Below are 19,584 nucleotides of genomic sequence, written 5' to 3'. Positions count from 1 at the left end.
TGCTAAATTCTCTTCAGGCTTACTCTGGTGGCAGTTTCAGGATGAAACTTAGCACCTGTGACCTCCTCAGTTAGTGGACATGCACATTACTATAAGGCTTAAACACCAGGGGGCACCATTATAATGATGTAATGAGAATATCTTACACCTGGAGCATATTTGTAACAGAAAGTAAATTATATTAAAATTACATTTAATGGAGACACAACCTCTTTAGATGCGATTCTAGCCATTTCTTAAGTTGGATTTACATGGCTCGAATATCGGGCCGATTATCGGGAGTGAACGTTCCTATGAATGCTCATTCCCGATAATCTGCTGCAGATCACCTGATTAATGAGCGGAATGCTTGTTCATAAGTTGAAATGATCTGAGGTGTGGACACCTCAATCATCGTTCCTTGGCAGCAGATTGTGGTGTGGTCTAAACAGCACTCTGTTGTCCAGGGGCAATGATTTTGTATGAGGACGAGCAGCAGCCATCGCTCATCCTCATACCGTGGAGGTGATCGCTGCATGTAAATGCAGTGCTTCACCTCCACTTAGGCTACTTTCACACTCGCATTTGGTGCAAATCCGTCATGGATCTGCACAGACGGATCCGCACAGATAATACAACCGCATGCATCCGTTCAGAACGGATCTGTTTGTATTATCTTTAACATTGCCAAAACGGATCCGTCTCGAACACCATTGAAAGTCAATGGGGAGGGGGGAGGGGGGCGGATCCGTTTTCTATTGTGTAAGTGAAAATGGATCTGTCACCATTGACTTACATTGTGTGTCAGGACACAAGCAGCGTTTTGGTGTCCGCCTCCAGAGCGGAATGGAGGCGGAACGGAGGCAAACTGATGCATTCTGAACGGATCCTTTTCCATTCAGAATGCATTAGGGCAAAACTGATCTGTTTTGGACCACTTGTGAGAGCCCTGAAACTGATCTCACAAACGGAAACCAAAACGCCAGTGTGAACGTAGCCTAACAAGCAGCCGACTGTCTGGAAGGAACACTTCTTTCCAGACAATCGGCTTCTCCTTGCCCGTGTAAATCCACCTTTAGTTACCTCTGCAAAAAGCTGTATGACAATCAATATGGCTTGCCATGACAGCTCCCACATGGGCTAATTCTACAACATGGCCAAAGCGGAATTTAGTTCTTGGAATCTAATGGGAAATATTCTTTATCAACCGTTACATCACACTCATAGTACAGTGGACAAATGGAGGGTGGAGAGGTCCAAGAACAAGGTGAAGGTTAGATGCATTGCATGCAGGTATACAAGGCTCAATACTCACTGGTGCTGGAGGAGGAGGTGGTGGTGGCTCTTTAATCACCTGTCAAAAAACAGACATATATTTCAGCATCTTTGCAGGAATGCAGATAACCCCTTCCCACCTGTCACATTCGGGCCTATGGATGTAATGAACATGGGTCATCAGCTTGGAACTACCTCTATTAAACAGAGCAGAGAGCGTCGAGAAAAAAATGCTCTAGTTTTGGCAGATGTGGTCCATTCATGGAGCCTGACATGTAATACTAACTTTACCCAGTAGGGGCCACTGCAGGGGAAATGTAGCACTGCCCAGCAGCGATAGGCGATCAATAGATTTCCTTCATGAAACAATGGTGATTTTCTAGGATAACAAAGGTCAATAAAATATTTTTATACACAATAGGCCTCATGCACACGACCGTTGTGTGCATGAGGGTGTGGACCCATTCACTTCAACAGGGTCGCAAAAGATGCGTGTGCTGTCGTTGCTCCGTTCCGTGGCCCCGCAAAAAAAAAATAGAACATGTCCTATTCTTGTCCGTTTTGCGGACAAGAATAGCCATTTCTACAATGCTTCCGTTTTTTGCGGACCGCATAAAAATGCACGGTCTTGTGCATGAGGCCATATACACATTTCTGGATGGAGAAATCTGCCGTGGAGAAACATCTCTTTAAATTGGGACATCTATAAGCAGCCTTAAAAGTTTGAATTCAAAGACTACAAGCAAATATCTTCAAAGCTAGGAGAAACTGCATATTGTATATTGCAGAAGATTTCGTCATACAATGAATAAATATTATTTGCTGAAAATGGATCACATCATTACCAGTACTTACCACAGTGCAGCAAAGTGGCCAAAACCACCAAAGCAAAGCCAGGAAAAGTAGAAGGAAGAGTATCAGCAGGGCAATGAACAGAATGATTCCAGTGCGCTGCGGAAGATATTGGATCTTATTATCACATAGGTACTTGGTGGCCAGATAGATACCAAACTATTATTCTATGACTGTGATGGCTAACCTCGGCACTCCAGCTGTGGTAAAACTACAACTCCCAAGATGCACACTTGCTTGGCTGTTCTCAGAACTCCATAGGTATGAAGGGAGCATACTGGGAGTCGTAGTTTCACTACAGCTAGAGTGCAGGAAATGTATTAGAGCAAAGTTTTGAAAGGCAAAATAGACTAAAAACACAATACAGACACATATGAATAATACTCCCATACAGTGTCCAACTATGTACAAGCTGCATAATACTGCCAACAAAATACTGTAGTATGCAGTATCCAAATAATACTACCCTTAAGAAACCAAAAATACTGTCATATAGTTCCCAAAAATACTGAAAAACAGCTCCCACATTCACTGCTAAATAATATTGAGAGGTTTCTGGGTTAATCTTCATCAAGAGTGATAAAGGGGTTAGAGGTGGCAATGCCTAGTAGTGGTGAAGTTTGAAATGGTGCCAACTCTGCCGTCTTTAGTAGCAAAAGATCTAAATGGGTTGCCCAAAGGAAATCTCTATCCCCTGACCCCTTGCTGCTGTTGTGAATGGAGAGGCTGCCACAAATCCATGAATTTCCATGTCTGTTCTGCAAGCCTTAAAGGGAGTCTTTCACCTATACTGACCGTTATAGAACACTAACACCATTATCAGCATTATAGTCCCCATATGTGAATGCTACTTACTGTTTAGCTTGCCGTCGCTTATTTTCTTCAAAAAACACTTTAATTCCTATTTGCAAATTAGGTCTGACGGTGCCCAGGGGCGGCGTTCAAGTGGCCGGTGCCCATGCCCCTCGTCGCTATTCATCTGAAACCCCTCCCCTTTCACCACTATGACCCGCCCTAGGTTCTTCTGATAACCTCCTCCCTTCAGTGTAAAATGCCGTGCCTGCGCTGTGCATCCGAATCACCGCGCCTGCGCACAGCATTACCCATTATCGGCATTGAGCGTTTATTGCACATGCGCCGGCCCCAACATCCCGATCTAGCCGGCGCGGCATTCACATATGGGGACTATAATGTTGTTAATGGTGTTAGTGTTCTATAACGGTCAGTATAGGTGAAAGACTCCCTTTAAATAATTAAGATAGGAACACTTTAATGGAGGTATCCCAGATTTTACGATAGTAGAGGGTTTAATGTTAACATCCACACAGAGGTCTAACGTGCAAAAGGAGCTAATTATAAGGTCTTTGGTATTCTAGGAAAGGGAAGAAGTCATTGGTTTAACCCCTGCTACTCTGGGACAGTGAAGAAGTTTATCATAAAGTCCCTGGTGGTCTAGGATTAATTATAAATCCCCTTGTGGTCAAGGCTGGCCTACAATATCGGAGGCCCAGTTTGCCACCTCCAAAACTGACTGTTTTGTTAGAGAGGGACAAGATATAGTTTGTGACACATAACTAGTCTGTCGTTTGAAGGTACACCCTTGATACTTACACAATGTGTACTAGTGATGCTCACAGAACTAGAGATAAAGTTGAGGCCCATGTTCATGCTGACCTGTAGATACATCACCCTAAAAAAGAAGATGAAGAAATTAAGACCACCTTCCACAATAAGAATGTTTGGAGTCCTAGACAGTGGCATAGCATAGGTTGCCAGCGCCTAGGGCAAGCCAAGTATTGCCTTCACTAACCTGTAGACACGTCCCTTTTTACACAAGCAGAGCTGATCAGGGTATGCTAAACCCTGCAGCACTGCTCTTCCCTCGAGACACCCAGCGATCACGTGATTCACTGCATAGTGCTCACTAAGCTCCAGGCATGAATGCTCTGATCACTCACCAGTGCATGCTCGCCCGATACTCCTGTAGGCCATTCAATCACTATGCAGTACCCCAGATGAGGTATCTGCAAATGTTTGATAAAGCACTGTTATGGTAATGTTCTGCATTTAATGTTATGTGATACACTCTTATGTAATATGACACACTCAGTATGTTCCAGCGTGAGTCAGGCTTTGCCAGAGTTAACTATCCTGACCTCGCCCTCTCTGGAGCTTGGTGTGGGCTAATCTTTCCCCATAACTCCAAAACATTATAGTGGAATTTATAGTCTATGAGTAGAAAGTGTGTGAGGACAGGCCTGGATGAGATAGCAGCCATTCAGCTCCTCTCCCCAGGCATTCAGCTTCAATGCTTCCGTGTGTCCTCTGCTACTTCCACAGAGATGGAGAGAAAAGATTTAGAGTATTGCCTACACCGTGAGTCAGTAAGATAACCAGCGGAGAGAATTGCAGTCTTTGCTGCTGCAAAAGGAATACAAGTTAAGCTACCCAATGCATCCCAGATAACTAACATAGGCGACAACGTTCTAGTCAGCAAGGAGATCATTGTACAGCATTTCCAGATCTGGCTGCAGTGGAGGGATACTGAGTTCAGACACCCTGCACACTTCATGATTTTGCCAGTGGTATTGTTGGAATCGCATGCTGCCATGCTATTTGCAGACATTGAGACAAATTGCAGTTGTAAGCCATTGATCCTAGTAGTAGAGACTGTAGCAAGAGAAAGAGTAATCAGAGGGCCATTGCTGTGAGCACTTGCTTAGCTCATGTTAGACATCTGGGTGAATCTTGCACTGTGTACAGATAATTGATGGATGTACTACAACTCCTAATTAGTACACAGTAAAGAGAGACTTTTGTTAAGTTCAATCTGGCCTGGTTACTGACTCTCCTAACACCACACTCAGGCCATTGCATCACTTAAAGCCCTGCCTTGCACCAACATGGACATTTAACATCAAGGCCACCCCAAAATCACCATCAGCTAGCTACAGGTGGCGCCCTGAGGGAACATAGCATGCCCCTCCTGCAACAACCCCAGGGAGCGACAGCCTGAGGGAGTACATTGGTAATAGATACTGTACGATAACAAATCACGTAGAACCCTAATTGTTCTATGGTGACCCAGTGCTGTATAGAGAGAGCCTAATTATTGATGAATATTTTTTTTAGTTATAGTATAGGGATCGGTCATAGAAGGTAGTAGGCATCATTCATGAGCATCTTTTTGCTACCTTATGAATGTCCAGCATCTTGTTTTTCCCAGTCACATCTGACCATGGTTCAATATTATTTTGGGGATAGTTACTACACAAGCACATTTCAACGCTGAATCTACAGATTAAAGATTGGGTATTGTACTGACTTGGACAAAGTATAGTGAAAATGACAGCGAAGCAGTCATTTGAGTCAAAAAAAAAATGTCTATCTGGACCCAACTAGTCACCCACTGGATGTGCCAAAAGAACCACAAATTAAAGATACATACTGTCCAACTTCTTCAATTACTGGAGCAGGGCATAGCAGGTAAGTGTTTTCTATGATAGACGGCTTCTCATCTGGAAGACACATAGACACACATGGGACATCGACTTTATAGAATACACTTTCCAGGGTTATATACATTTCCACAGAAGTGGAATTTTACAGTAAATGTATTACCATATTCTTTATAATTATTTATTAGGACCACTGTTTTGTAACAGAAGGTCCCGCTTCCTCTCCATTTTGGAGATGCTCAGCAATCCGAAAAAGCATCAGATAATTATTGCCATTTAGCATCAACATAATTAGCCATACAGCAGCCAGATACACATTGCATCCAGATCTCTTGTGTTACACAGTGTCCAGATAAACAGTTTCACCCAATATCTAGATAAATATTCCATGCAGCATTCAGATAAATCATGGCAACCCATAGTATTTTCCTTCCTTGGTAGTCTATGGTGGTGTAAGTAAAGGTAAAGTAAAAGGTAACATCCCTAGTGAGTTAGAGTAGAAAAGGTGGTAATGATAACATCACTGGTGGGTTAAAGGTAGCGAAGGACCTCTGCAGGTCTACCATGGTGATGGGTTACTGCTAGCATCCCTGGTGGTGTAGGGCAGAAAAGCTTTTTAATAATACCTGGTGCCCAGTGGGTTAGTCATTTTCCCAAGCTAAACCATTGTAACAGGTAACTGCAAATTTAGTTGGGACTCAAGGAGTTTGCCAGTCTGCAGATTTCTCGTGAGTGATAAAGGTTTGAAGCTAGTAGCAGGGGTCCTATCCAGCAGTGTCAACAATATGTCATGTCCTAATAAGCGTAGCAGCTAAAAATAACACTCCAATATGGTGGGCTGTGAGTGGCCTGAAGTGCTCAATGATGTACTGTATCTAAGGATGACATATCATGATGCTGATGGGTAAACTGAGGAGTGGCAGGAGATCTAGAAATTGGCAGCAGTGAAATCTCACATTACAAAGTACACCAAGGTAATCTTTGGACACTTTGGGTGAGATTTATAAAAAAACAGTGCAAGAAAACAGGGGAACTCTTTCCCATAGCAAGCAACCAATTGGTTGTCATGGGTAAGTGCTCCACTTCTCCTCTGTACTTTGTTATACTTTGCTGTGGTGTTCTTACTTATAGTGAAGCTATCATTGAGTTTAAAGCTGCACAAGACTTGACTGGTGTCACGGGCGCTCTGGAAGCCATTTCCTCGTACCACCACCTGGAAAGACTCTGAAAAGAGAACACACAAAGAAAAACATTCATAAGATGGTTCTAGATGAAAGGTCCTTTCATGGGGCATCAAACACTCAGTGCCATCATGAATGAAAACATCTGATGACCTGGAACTGAATCATAAAGTACTCATCATTCTAAATGACACATAAGGAAATGCCAGTAATCTGAGTTGCATTCGCCCAAACTGTAAACGTAAAGTTTAGAAGTAGGGCCGTATTGTAAGTAGGGGCAAGAGCTCATGGGAACTTGACCACCTAAGTTTAACAGAGAATTCCAGTAGTTAGTTGAATTAGACTACGCTTAAGTGGACCAGGGGAGGTCACCGTCATGGGGTTTTTGAGAGACTATTATGGTTACATGGGGCACATTAAGAAGGGCAGGCTTGGTAGTATGCTGCGTACCCTAGGGTCATCAGGGGATTTATAAATGGTGTCTGGGAGGGGCCATTGGCCACTTTTCCCGAGGGTGTGAAATGGGCAAAGTCCTCCAGCCTGTTATGATGTAACTGTAATGGATGCTATTGGTTGTTGGTTTGGCAGAATTTGGAATGGGGGATTAGTCATGCTGTAGCATGCTGGGGACTTGTCTCATTATCTGGGAAGGTGGGCTAGTGTGGGCTTCTTAAAGTTGGTAATAAATGGATGGGCTCAGAGATTGGCATGTAGCCATTGTAGCTCTCCAATTTACAAACAAAAGAAGGAGTTGCTTGGCTACAATCTAGAGCTTCCAGTGGAGGACCAGTCACTTACATGGGGGAGAAGGGGCTTGGGAATACCCCTCAGTCAGTAATTTGGTGCCTGCAAGCTATTGTTTATCTGCTGTAGGTACAGAAAGTGTTCTGTGAGCGTAATGAGGTTGTAGTTTGTGGCTTTGAGGAACTTCTTTGGATGAGTTAGAACTAATTTGTATATATGGCTATATAGGAAATTTAGTTATTGTTTCATTTTATGGTTTGGAGCTCGCTTGCTCCCGGTATATTTTACATATGTTTGTTAATCTCTTATATCTTGTATATATATATATATATATATATATATATATATATAAAAATGAGTTTCTCTCTGTCTGTCTAGACGTCTGTCTGGACGTTCTTTATGTGCGACCAAACGACTGGACCGATCTTTACCAAATTTGGTACACATGTACATCAGGTGTCCGGGAAGGTTTTAGACCAGGTCCCATCCATTTACATGGTCACATGTCCCTTATTAGCCAATAGAAGCTCGCAGGTCCTACTCCAGGTTGCCATAACAACTGATCACAGGTTTTAGCAGTTCGCAGGTCCTTAAATATTCAGTCACATGACTTATGACGGCACAACTATACTGCTACATGCATCCATCTTGGATGGAATTTTTGCGTCTGTCCTGTCGCAGTCGCAGCATGTCGCAGTCGCAGCATGTAGTATTGCGACATCATAGCCTATCATTCTAAAAATTGTTGCAAAACATTGGTATGACAAAATGTCGCTCGACATATGTCGTCATGTAGCCCTAGCCTTAAAGGGGCAGGGTGCTATGGAAGTCACTGCTAAGGGGGCAGGGGCCGCTATTAAAGAAGCAGCTGCTGTGGAGGTCACTGTTAAAGGGGCGGGCACTGCGGAGGTCACTGTTAAAGGTGGAGGGTGCAGTGGAGGTCATTGTTAAAGGGGTGGTCAATGTTAAAGGGGTGGTCAATGTTACAGGGGTGGGCACTGTTAAAGAGGCGGGCACTGTGGAGGTCACGGTTATGGGGTGAACGCTGTGGAGGTCACTGTTAAGGGGGCGGGCACTGTGGAGGTCATTGTTAAAGGTGCGGGTGCTGTGGAGGTCACTGTTAATGGGACAGGCACTGTGAAGGTCACTGGTAAAGCGGCGAGCGCTGTGGAGGTCACTTAAAAAAAGAGACAGGCACTGTGGAGGTCGCTGTTAAAGGGGAGGGCACTTTGGAGGTCACTTTTAAAGGGGCGGGCACTGTGGAGGTTATTGTTAAAGGAGTGAGCACTGTGTTGGTCATTGTTAAAGGGCCGGGCGCTGTGGAGGTCACTGTTAAAGGGGTGGGCACTGTGAAGATCACTTTTAAAGGGGTGGGCACTGTGGAAATCATTGCTAAAGGGGCGGGTACTGTAGAGGTCACTGTCATGGGGGGAAACTGTTGATATCTTTTTACGACACACGGAAACATAAAATGAAATAGATTAAATATACCCGTGCGAAGCCAGGTCCTTCTGCTAGTATATATATAAAAATAAGTTTCTGTCTATCTGTCTGTCCATGGAGGTCACTGTTAAAAGGGGCAGGCACTGTGGAGGTCACTGTCAAAAGGGGCAGGCACTGTGGAGGTCACTGTTAAAGATGCGGTCACTGTTAAAGATGTGGGCACAATAGATTAAATATACCTGTGCGAAGCCGGGTCCTTCTGCTAGTCTCTTATATATATATAAATGAGTATCTGTCTGTCTGTCTGGACGTCTGTGTGTTCTTTATGCGCGACCAAGCGACTAGACCGATCTTCACAAAATTTAGCATCAGGTGTCCGGAATGGTTTTAGACCAGGACTTAGCGCTCTAGGACTTACTAGTCCTGAGATATTCCCCAAAAAATGACCTGCATTAGCAAATAGAAGCCAGCAAGCCTTTCACTTAAATCTAAACTGCCATTTACATGGTCACATGTCCCTTATTAGCTAATAGAAGCTCACAGGTCCTACTCCAGGTTGCCATAACAACTGATCACAGGTTTTTGAAGTTCGCAGGTCATTAAATATTCAGTGATATGACATATGATGGCACAACTACACTGCTACATGCATGGGGGGAAGGGGCCACTATTAAACGGACGGCCACTGTGGACTTCACTGTTTAAGGGGCTGGTACTGTGAAGGTCACTGTTTAATGGGTGATTACAATTAAAGGGATGGGCAATGTGTAGGTCACTATTAAAGGGGTGAGCACTGTGGAGGTCACTCTTATAGAGGCAGGCATTTTGGAGGTCACTGTGGAGGTCACTGTTAAAGGGGCGGACACTGTTGAGGTCACTTTTAAAGGGGTGGGCACTGTGGAGGGCACTGTTAAAGAGGCAGTCACTGTTAAGGAGGCAGGCACTGTGGAGGTCACTGTTAAAGGGGCAGACACTGTGCAGGTCACTGTTAAAGGGGCAGGCACTGTGCAGGTCACTGTTAAAGGGGCAGGCACTGTGCAGGTCACTGTTAAAGGGGCAGGCACTGCGGAGGTCACTTTTAAAGGGGTGGGCACTGTAAAGGTCACTGTTAAAGGGGCAGGCAATGGAGGTCTCTGTTAAAGGGGCAAGCACTGTGAAAGTCACTGTTAAAGGGGCGGGCACTGTGAAGGTCATTGTTAAAGGGACGGTCACTGTTAAAGGGGCGGGCATTGTGGAGGTCACTGTGGAGATCACTGTTAAAGGTGCGGGCAATGTGGAAGTCACTGTTAAAGGGGTGGTCACTGTTAAAGTGACGTGCATTGTGGAGGTCACTTTTAATGGGATGGGCACTGTGGAGGTCACTATTAAAGGGGTGGGCTCTGTGGAGGTCACTCTTAAAGAGGCAGTCACTCTTGAAGGGGTTGACACTGTGGAGGTCACTATTAAATGGCCAGGCACTGTGGAAGTCACTGTTAAAGTAGACAGTATCACACAACATAAGATTAGATACACAGCTCAGCAGACAGTATCACACACGATAGGATTAGATACACAGCTCAGCAGGCAGTATCACACAAGATATGATTAGATACACATCTCAGCAGACAGTATTACACAAGATAGGATTAGATACACAGCTCAGCAGGCAGTATCACACAGGATATGATTAGATACACATCTCAGCAGACAGTATCACACAAGATAGGATTAGATACACAGCTCAGCAGGCAGTATCACACAAGATAGGATTAGATACACAGCTCAGCAGACAGTATCACACAGGATAGGATTCGATACACAGCTCAGCAGGCAGTATCACACAGGATAGGATTAGATACACAGCTCAGCAGGCAGTATCACACAGGATAAGATTAGATACACAGCTCAGCAGACAGTATCCCACAAGATATGATTAGATACAAAGCTCAGCAGACAGTATCACACAGGATATGATTAGATACATAGCTCAGCGGACAGTATCGCACAGGATATGATTAGATACATAGCTCAGCGGACAGTATCGCGCAGGATAGGATTAGATACACAGCTCAGCAGGCAGTATCACACAGGATAGGATTAGATACACAGCTCAGCAGGCAGTATCACACAGGATAAGATTAGATACACAGCTCAGCAGACAGTATCCCACAAGATATGATTAGATACACAGCTCAGCAGACAGTATCACACAGGATAGGATTAGATACACAGCTCAGCGGACAGTATCGCACAGGATATGATTAGATACATAGCTCAGCAGGCAGTATCACACAGGATAGGATTAGATACACAGCTCAGCAGGCAGTATCACACAGGATATGATTAGATACACATCTCAGCGGACAGTATCGCACAGGATATGATTAGATACACAGCTCAGCAGGCAGTATCACACAGGATATGATTAGATACACAGCTCAGCAGACAGTGGGGCGGGGTACTGTAGAGGTCACTGTTATGGGGGATTCTGTCGATATCTTTTAACGACACACAGAAACATTAAATGAAATAGATGAAATATACCCCTTCGAAGCCGGGTCCTTCTGCTAGTTTATAATAAAATGGCTGCTGTGGCTAATTAAATCCATTCCTGATGTCGCGTCATCATTTACATTGGGTACATTACATGGCAGGACTTGACAATACCCTGTCATGGGACTGAAGCTGAGCTGTATATGAAGCTGAACTGCAATACTAGGCGCAGGCTGTGGACAGGTGTGGCACTGTATTTAGAAGAAAGCAGCCATGTTTTTCTCGTCCTTTAAGTAGCAGGATTAGACCTTCCTTTGTCTGTACTGGGAGCAGCAGGAGATGATGTACGTTCTATTTACTAACACCACATACTCGCTCCAGGAATTTAGTCCTCACCACAACTTCCTCCGTATAATACAAAGATGCAGATCTGGCATAACAGTAAAACAGTGCAGTCAGCACCAAGAAAAGCAGCCGCTTCTACAGCAGGATGCTGACCATACCTTTCTTCTGATGGTCTGACCACAGGGTACCCAGAATGCATGGCCTGGATTATGAAAGTATGCTTCCCTGGTCCCTGTCTTTCTAGAATGTACTGTTTCTCTCATCTATCTATCTATTGTATCTATATATTGTATCTATCTGTCTTTTAATAATCTAAGGCTAAGTCATAGCTATCTATCCATCTATCTACTCTTTTTCAGTTCCATCTATCTTTCTATCTATCTAATATCTATCTATCATTTATCTATCTATCATCTTGCTATATATCAATTATCTAATATATACTTATGTCATTATTGTTATATCTATAATCTGTCTATCTATCTTTTATCTATTTAGCTATCTCTCATTTCTATCTAATATCAATTTATGTTCTATCCATCCATCCATCTATCCTCCTGCAAATTCTCAAAATGAGCAGCTAATGACAGTAATTTGGATCAGTGAATTTCTCTCACATGAAGCAGCAATATTACTGAGCGTCACCGTACCCCTCCTGAGTGAAGTCATTAAATGTCCTGGTAGGACCTGACATACAAGGCAGAATAATCAACCCTAGCAGGCAAAGCCTATCTCTCCACTTTTGTACCAGCATCTGAAGTGAAAATGAAAATGCTTAGCCTAATTGCATTGTGGATTCATCATTCTCAGGATGCCCAATAACTGTGTTAATTGAAACTATTGTCAGTACTAAGAACAGAGCATGTAGTAGATGTAGCTCCTGGCTATATGGAGACTGAAGCAATAGAAGATTTCAGTATCACTACAGTACCGTAGCCTGGAGCAGACCTCTGATTCATCATTGTGGCTGTCATAAAGAAATACCAGACTTGCCATGTTTAGCTAAAGTATGATAAAGGGGCTGAAAGATGGCAGATATGACAGATAAGACATATGAGTCTTAGGCTATCGCTACACTAGGACTTTCTTTTAAAATATACAGATAAAAAGAGTCTATAGGAACTAAGACCAGGTAGTGGGACTCCAGTGAAAAAAGAGGGCCTCCTCTATGTCCGATCCCCTGCTCACAGCCTACCTCCCCCACAACTTTCATATTCAGTGTGGCACTGAATGGGATTGCAGTTTGACCATAAATTTCTATCACAATGTCATGCAGGTGTTTTAAGGGTGCTGGGGAAGGACACATGGGGGATTTTGTTGTCTGTTAAACCAGACAATAAAGGGGTAACAAAAGGGAATCTGTCACCAGTGATCTCCCTGTCTAACTGTTTACATAGACACATAGCTGTGGTTCACCTGATTTTCTTCTGTTGAATGGAGGCTCCGTTCCCAAGTTATGATACTTTTTCATAATATGCAAATTAGTTATTTGGTGCAATGAGGACATCACCATTGCTCTTGTTGAACCCAAGGTCCACTTCCTTCTTTGGCCTGCCACAGAAATAAGCAGAGCTTGGGTGCAACAAGAGCAATAGTGATGCCTTCATTGCACCAAAGGCCTAATTGCTTATAAAGAAAAGGTATCAAAACTCGGGAACGGTGCCACAGATCAACAAAAAAAACTGCGTTTTAATCAAGTGAACCACAGCTATGTGTCTGTGCAAACAGTTTGATAGGGAGAGCACTGGTCACAGATTCACTTTAAGCTATATTGGGCAGCTATGTGGGAGGATTATTTGAATATTCTATATTATTTTGGCACTGTATAGCAGTATTATGTGGGCTGTATGTGAACGTTCTATGGGAGTATTATTTAGACATTGTCAGAAGCAAAACTTTAAGCTTTTAATCCACAATCTGTAACATCTTTAAAAAAATATTTTTGAGGAATTGAAAAAAAACACTTGGCAGCACTTGAGTCTTGAAACACAGTCCAGGTTCTAACAAGGAACACTCCTAAATCTAAGCAAGATTTGATGACTTTGACACAATGAACTTATCCTGACCGAGGAAAGCTTGTACAGCCAGACCCACCTAATGCATGGGAGTAATCCCAATACAATTACACAGCTAGAGAACTATATATGCTTCAAGCATGATAATACAGACACATATCACACTCTGCAGCTTCACAGGCACACCCAGCACCCAAGGGAACATGTTCCTGGAACTGTCTCAGGGTTTTTCAAGATGTCCGTCTTAAATATTTTAGAGGTACTGTGTGCATGCTACTAACGACTGGACCATTAGAAATAACTAGGTCCCATGCAGTAAACTTTCAAGCCCCCAGGGCTATCTGGAATTTTTCCTCTTGTAACCCATTATGGACATTGGGTGAGTAACTGAAGGAGGCAACTGAATATTTTGGGGAGAGAGTCACTTGATCATTATGAAGCATACAAATTGTAAAGATTTTGTAATATTCTACAATTTTAAGGTACTGTTTCAGATGCCTACCATACAATTCCTGGGCCCTTGGGAGGATAACAGAAGACTAATTGGAGCCTGTGAAATTAATAGGTACATATGTGTATGTTATATGCATTTAGTCCCATAAAGTGGCAGAGGGCAGCTGACAAATGAGGGTAGATTCTTTGGCTTGGGCCCTTGACCAGTGGCGGATTATAATTGGGGCGTTTGGGTCGGCAGCCCCGCGCCCAGGGTGAGTGAAGGGCCCATCGCCAATTTGCCATCCTAAACGCCCCATTTTGCGCCACCACCAGACTTCAACTTACTAAAATATATCTGCAGTAGCGACGCACAGCCAGCGCTGCCTGCTGCAGTGCAGACAGTAACAGCCGGCAGGCTTGCTTGAACCCGCCCCCGTCAGCGCCGAAGGCTGAAAAAATGAAGCAAGACGGATTCGGCGGAAGACAGAGTGCTGAGGAGAGGAGGGGGCACGTGACTCAGTCAGTCACTTACTGTAGCTCCGCCTCCTCTGTCACAGAAGGCGCGCTGCAGTGCTTTATTCCCACCACCGATGTTCCCGCCCCCAGTCTTCTCAGTGCCACCACTTACTATTGCCAGCGCCAGGAGTCGGGACAGCCTGGCTGGGTCTGTGAGAGAAAGCAGCAAGGAGGACCTGCTTAGTCGGAGTTAACTTCCAGCATTCCAGTGGGCAGGTGCAACAGCAGCCAAAGCTAGTAAATTTTAATGAATGGTGATGGCCTGGGCAGCAGGGCAGTGGGACTGTGGGCTGCCTGTGTCTGTGAGTGAGAGGCAGAGCAGCAGTGGCCATTTTAGTCAGATTACAGGCTACAGCCACTCTGCAGCTTTGGCTCTGCCTCTAATCTGACTGAAATGGCTGCTGCTGTCTGGCCTCTGCTCTGCCTCTTTTTTCACCACAGGTGCCACTGCCCATCACAAAGTGTGTTTGACTATAAAAATTATGGATTATTACACCAAGTGTTTGATATTAAAATGGTGGATTACAATTGATCCTTCTCTTTACAGGTGCCTAGCCCAGCACACCAAGTTTTTGACCATCAAAATGATGGATTATTAATCCCTGTATGATACAGGGATTAATAATCCACCATTTTGATGTTCAAACACTTGGTGTGCTGGTCTGGGCATGTGTGAGGAGAATGATCAATAGTAATCCACCATTTTGATGTTCAAACACTTGGTGTGCTGGTCTGGGCACGTGTGAGGAGAAGGATCAATAGGAATCCACCATTTTGATGTTCAAACACTTGGTGTGCTGGGCTGGGCACTAGGGATGAGCGAACTTCTGTTTTCAAGTTCGGCGTATAAAGTTCGGGTTATCTAAGAATTCCGTTATGGATTTTCCGCTACCACGGACCCTAAATTATGGTTCCTATTTGCAGAATCCATAACGGAATTCTTAGATAACCCATACCTTATATACCAAGCTCGAAAACAGAAGTTCGCTCAACACTACTGGGCACCTGTGAGGAGAGAGAAAGAGCAGTGGCACAGAGACATTGGCCAGCAGTCGCCATTTCAGTCAGAACCGAGCCAAAGCTCCAGAGTGGTTCCTCCTCAAATATAGAGATTACTAATCCACCATCATGTTATATTTATTCTACAGATCTGCTTATTCCACTATCATTACCTCCTGTGAAATCCAGCATCTCACAGAAGCAAAGAACACAAGAGCAGGCAGTCCTACAAGACAACGGCAGGCAGTCCTACAAGAAGATCACAAGCCATTCATTTCGACGGTAAGAAGCTGTGTCTATGCAAACTGTTTGGTAGGCAGGTCGCTGGTGAGAAATTCCCTTTAAAGGGGTTGGCCACTTTCTGGTAATTGTTGACCAATGTGTTTCTGAGATGATATGACACTTACTAATAGTCCTTGGTGAAATTCTGCACCATTTTCTATATTTCATAAGGTATGCGCCCGTTTACAAAGTCTCTTGTGCTGTCCACACAGAGATCCTGTCCATAAGATGGCCGCTGATGGAGGGTCATGTGACCAGGCAAATCACCTCGATGTGATGTCTCCTCTATTCAAAGACACTGCATCTGCCATCTGTACTTGTTCTGTTTGGAGTTTAGTACAGGTGCAGTGTGTTTGAATGAATAAGCCATCAAATGGAGGTGATTTCCCTGGTCACAGGACCATCAGCTGCTATTTTATGGACAGGATCTCTATGGAAATAAGGAAGCATACTTGATAAAATATAGAAAATGGTGCAGAATTTCAACAAGGACTATATTAGTAAGTGCTATATAATGATCTCACAAACACATTGATCAACAGTATCCAGAAAGTGTCCAACCCCTTTAAGAATTTTAGCATGCAGCTAGAATATGTTATTTTTATTCTACAGATATCATTATCGCCTCCGAAATACGTCTCACAGAAGCCTACAAGACAAGACGAGGGCAGGCAGTCCTACAAGAGATTCACAAGCTATTCATTTCAAAGGTGAGAAGTTAAATATATTTATATATGGAGCATATGTAAATCAGAAAACCAAATCCAGAGCCTTTGTTAAAATCAGCCCTTTAATAACCAGTTAAAGAAGCACTCCGTACTATTTTTCTGGGCCTATATAGTGCAGAATAATCCATTATAAAAAAAATAAAAAATAACCTGCCACCAGATAGTACAGTTCAAATCTGCTGTATGAAGGATTGATATAAAATATCAACAGATATGGAATAAAACTTGGCTTTCTTCAACTCGTCCTCAACTGTAAACATAACTTTTATATAGCAAAAGGAGCTTTATACGTTTTTTGGTTAAATATTCATCCAAACTTGTAACTTATACATGTATAACCCTCTGCTTTTTCTATACTTAAGCGGTTTTCACTTCAGCTAATGGCATTTATCTCGTAGACGATGTTAACATGAGCCACTTACTAATGTATAGTGATTATCAATATTGTCTCCTTTCCTGGCTTGATTCATTTTTCCATCACATTATACACTGCTAGTTTCCATAGGTACGACCACCCTATAATCCAGCAGCGGTGGTCATGCTTGCACACTATAGGAGAAAGTTCCAGACTCACTGGTGGCCGATACCACATGAGTGCACAATCTTTCCTATAGTGTGCTAGCATTACCACTACTGATGGATTTGATGGATTGCAGGGTGGTCATAATAAGCATGAAAATGAGCAGTGTTATAATGTGATGGAAAAATGCATCCAGCAAAGGAGGCAATATGGACAATCACAATACATTAGTAAGTGCCTTGTATTAACTTTCTCTACATGATAAATGCCACTTACTGAAGTGAGACAAAGCCTTATACTGGGGTCTCATTATACACAAGGCACATTTACTTGCGCCAATCTTGGAGGCAGTTACTGGGTGGAGAGTGCACATATGATTTTGTAATATTTTTTGTAATATTTTCGGATTCTAGATTGTTAATTTTTTTAACATGATTATGGGGGATGTTATAAATGTATGTGGTCTGTAAGAGTGTACAGTTGCAAGAAAAAGTATGTGAACCCTTTGGAATGATATGGATTTCTGCACAAATTGACCATAAAATGTGATTAGAGTTGAGCGAACACCTGGATGTTCGGGTTCGAGAAGTTCGGCCGAACATCCCGGAAATGTTCGGGTTCGGGATCCGAACCCGATCCGAACTTCGTCCCGAACCCGAACCCCATTGAAGTCAATGGGGACCCGAACTTTTCGGCACTAAAAAGGCTGTAAAACAGCCCAGGAAAGAGCTAGAGGGCTGCAAAAGGCAGCAACATGTAGGTAAATCCCCTGCAAACAAATGTGGATAGGGAAATGAATTAAAATAAAAATTAAATAAATAAAAATTAACCAAAATCAATTGGAGAGAGGTTCCATAGCAGAGAATCTGGCTTCCCGTCACCCACCACTGGAACAGTCCATTCTCAGATATTTAGGCCCCGGCACCCAGGCAGAGGAGAGAGGTCCCGTAACAGAGAATCTGTCTTCATGTCAGCAGAGAATTAGTCTGCATGTCATAGCAGAGAATGAGGCTTCACGTCAGCCACCACTGCAACAGTCCATTGGCATATATTTAGGCCCAGCACCCAGGCAGAGGAGGGAGGTCCCGTAACAGAGAATCTGTCTTCATGTCAGCAGAGAATTAGTCTGCATGTCATAGCAGAGAATGAGGCTTCACGTCAGCCACCACTGCAACAGTCCATTGGCATATATTTAGGCCCAGCACACACACAGGCAGAGGAGAGAGGTCCCGTAACAGAGAATCTGGCTTCATGTCAGCAGAGAATCAGTCTGCATGTCATAGCAGAGAATGAGGCTTCACGTCAGCCACCACTGCAACAGTCCATTGGCATATATTTAGGCCCAGCACACACACAGGCAGAGGAGAGAGGTCCCGTAACAGAGAATCTGGCTTCATGTCAGCAGAGAATCAGTCTGCATGTCATAGCAGAGAATGAGGCTTCACGTCAGCCACCACTGCAACAGTCCATTGGCATATATTTAGGCCCAGCACCCAGGCAGAGGAGGGAGGTCCCGTAACAGAGAATCTGTCTTCATGTCAGCAGAGAATTAGTCTGCATGTCATAGCAGAGAATGAGGCTTCACGTCAGCCACCACTGCAACAGTCCATTGGCATATATTTAGGCCCAGCACACACACAGGCAGAGGAGAGAGGTCCCGTAACAGAGAATCTGGCTTCATGTCAGCAGAGAATCAGTCTGCATGTCATAGCAGAGAATGAGGCTTCACGTCACCCACCACTGCAACAGTCCATTGGCATATATTTAGGCCTAGCACACAGGCAGAGCAGAGAGGTCCCGTAACAGACAATCTGGCTTCATGTCAGCAGAGAATCAGTCTGCATGTCATAGCAGAGAATCAGGCTTCACGTCACCCACCACTGCAACAGTCCATTGGCATATATTTAGGCCTAGCACACAGGCAGAGCAGAGAGGTCCCGTAACAGACAATCTGGCTTCATGACAGCAGAGAATTAGTCTGCATGTCATAGCAGAGAATGAGGCTTCACGTCAGCCACCACTGCAACAGTCCATTGGCATATATTTAGGCCCAGCACCCAGGCAGAGGAGAGAGGTCCCGTAACAGACAATCTGGCTTCATGTCAGCAGAGAATTAGTCTGCATGTCATAGCAGAGAATCAGGCTTCACGTCAGCCACCACTGCAACAGTCCATTGTCATAAATTTAGGCCCAGCACCCAGGCAGAGGAGAGAGGTCCCGTAACAGACAATCTGGCTTCATGTCAGCAGAGAATTAGTCTGCATGTCATAGCAGAGAATGAGGCTTCACGTCAGCCACCACTGCAACAGTCCATTGGCATATATTTAGGCCTAGCACACA

General features: G+C 43.9%; 1 protein-coding gene across 1 annotated transcript in view; it reads right to left on the bottom strand.

Annotated features, from left to right (window-relative positions):
- LOC122940999 (anthrax toxin receptor 1-like) overlaps positions 1 to 19,584 on the bottom strand; it is a 92,370-nt gene that overhangs the window by 9,972 nt on the left and 62,814 nt on the right. Inside the window, exons 10-14 of the mRNA XM_044297970.1 lie at positions 6,690 to 6,788; positions 5,555 to 5,624; positions 3,718 to 3,796; positions 2,110 to 2,205; positions 1,295 to 1,333 (exon numbers count right to left, since the gene is read on the bottom strand). Coding sequence (XP_044153905.1) covers positions 1,295 to 1,333; positions 2,110 to 2,205; positions 3,718 to 3,796; positions 5,555 to 5,624; positions 6,690 to 6,788 — 383 coding nt within the window. The remainder of the gene's footprint in view (positions 1 to 1,294; positions 1,334 to 2,109; positions 2,206 to 3,717; positions 3,797 to 5,554; positions 5,625 to 6,689; positions 6,789 to 19,584) is intronic.

The sequence above is a fragment of the Bufo gargarizans genome, chromosome 6, assembly GCF_014858855.1.
Source record: "Bufo gargarizans isolate SCDJY-AF-19 chromosome 6, ASM1485885v1, whole genome shotgun sequence".
Taxonomy (NCBI): domain Eukaryota; kingdom Metazoa; phylum Chordata; class Amphibia; order Anura; family Bufonidae; genus Bufo; species Bufo gargarizans.
Note: the sequence above shows the minus strand (reverse complement) of the source record. Positions and strands in the feature narration are given on the sequence as shown.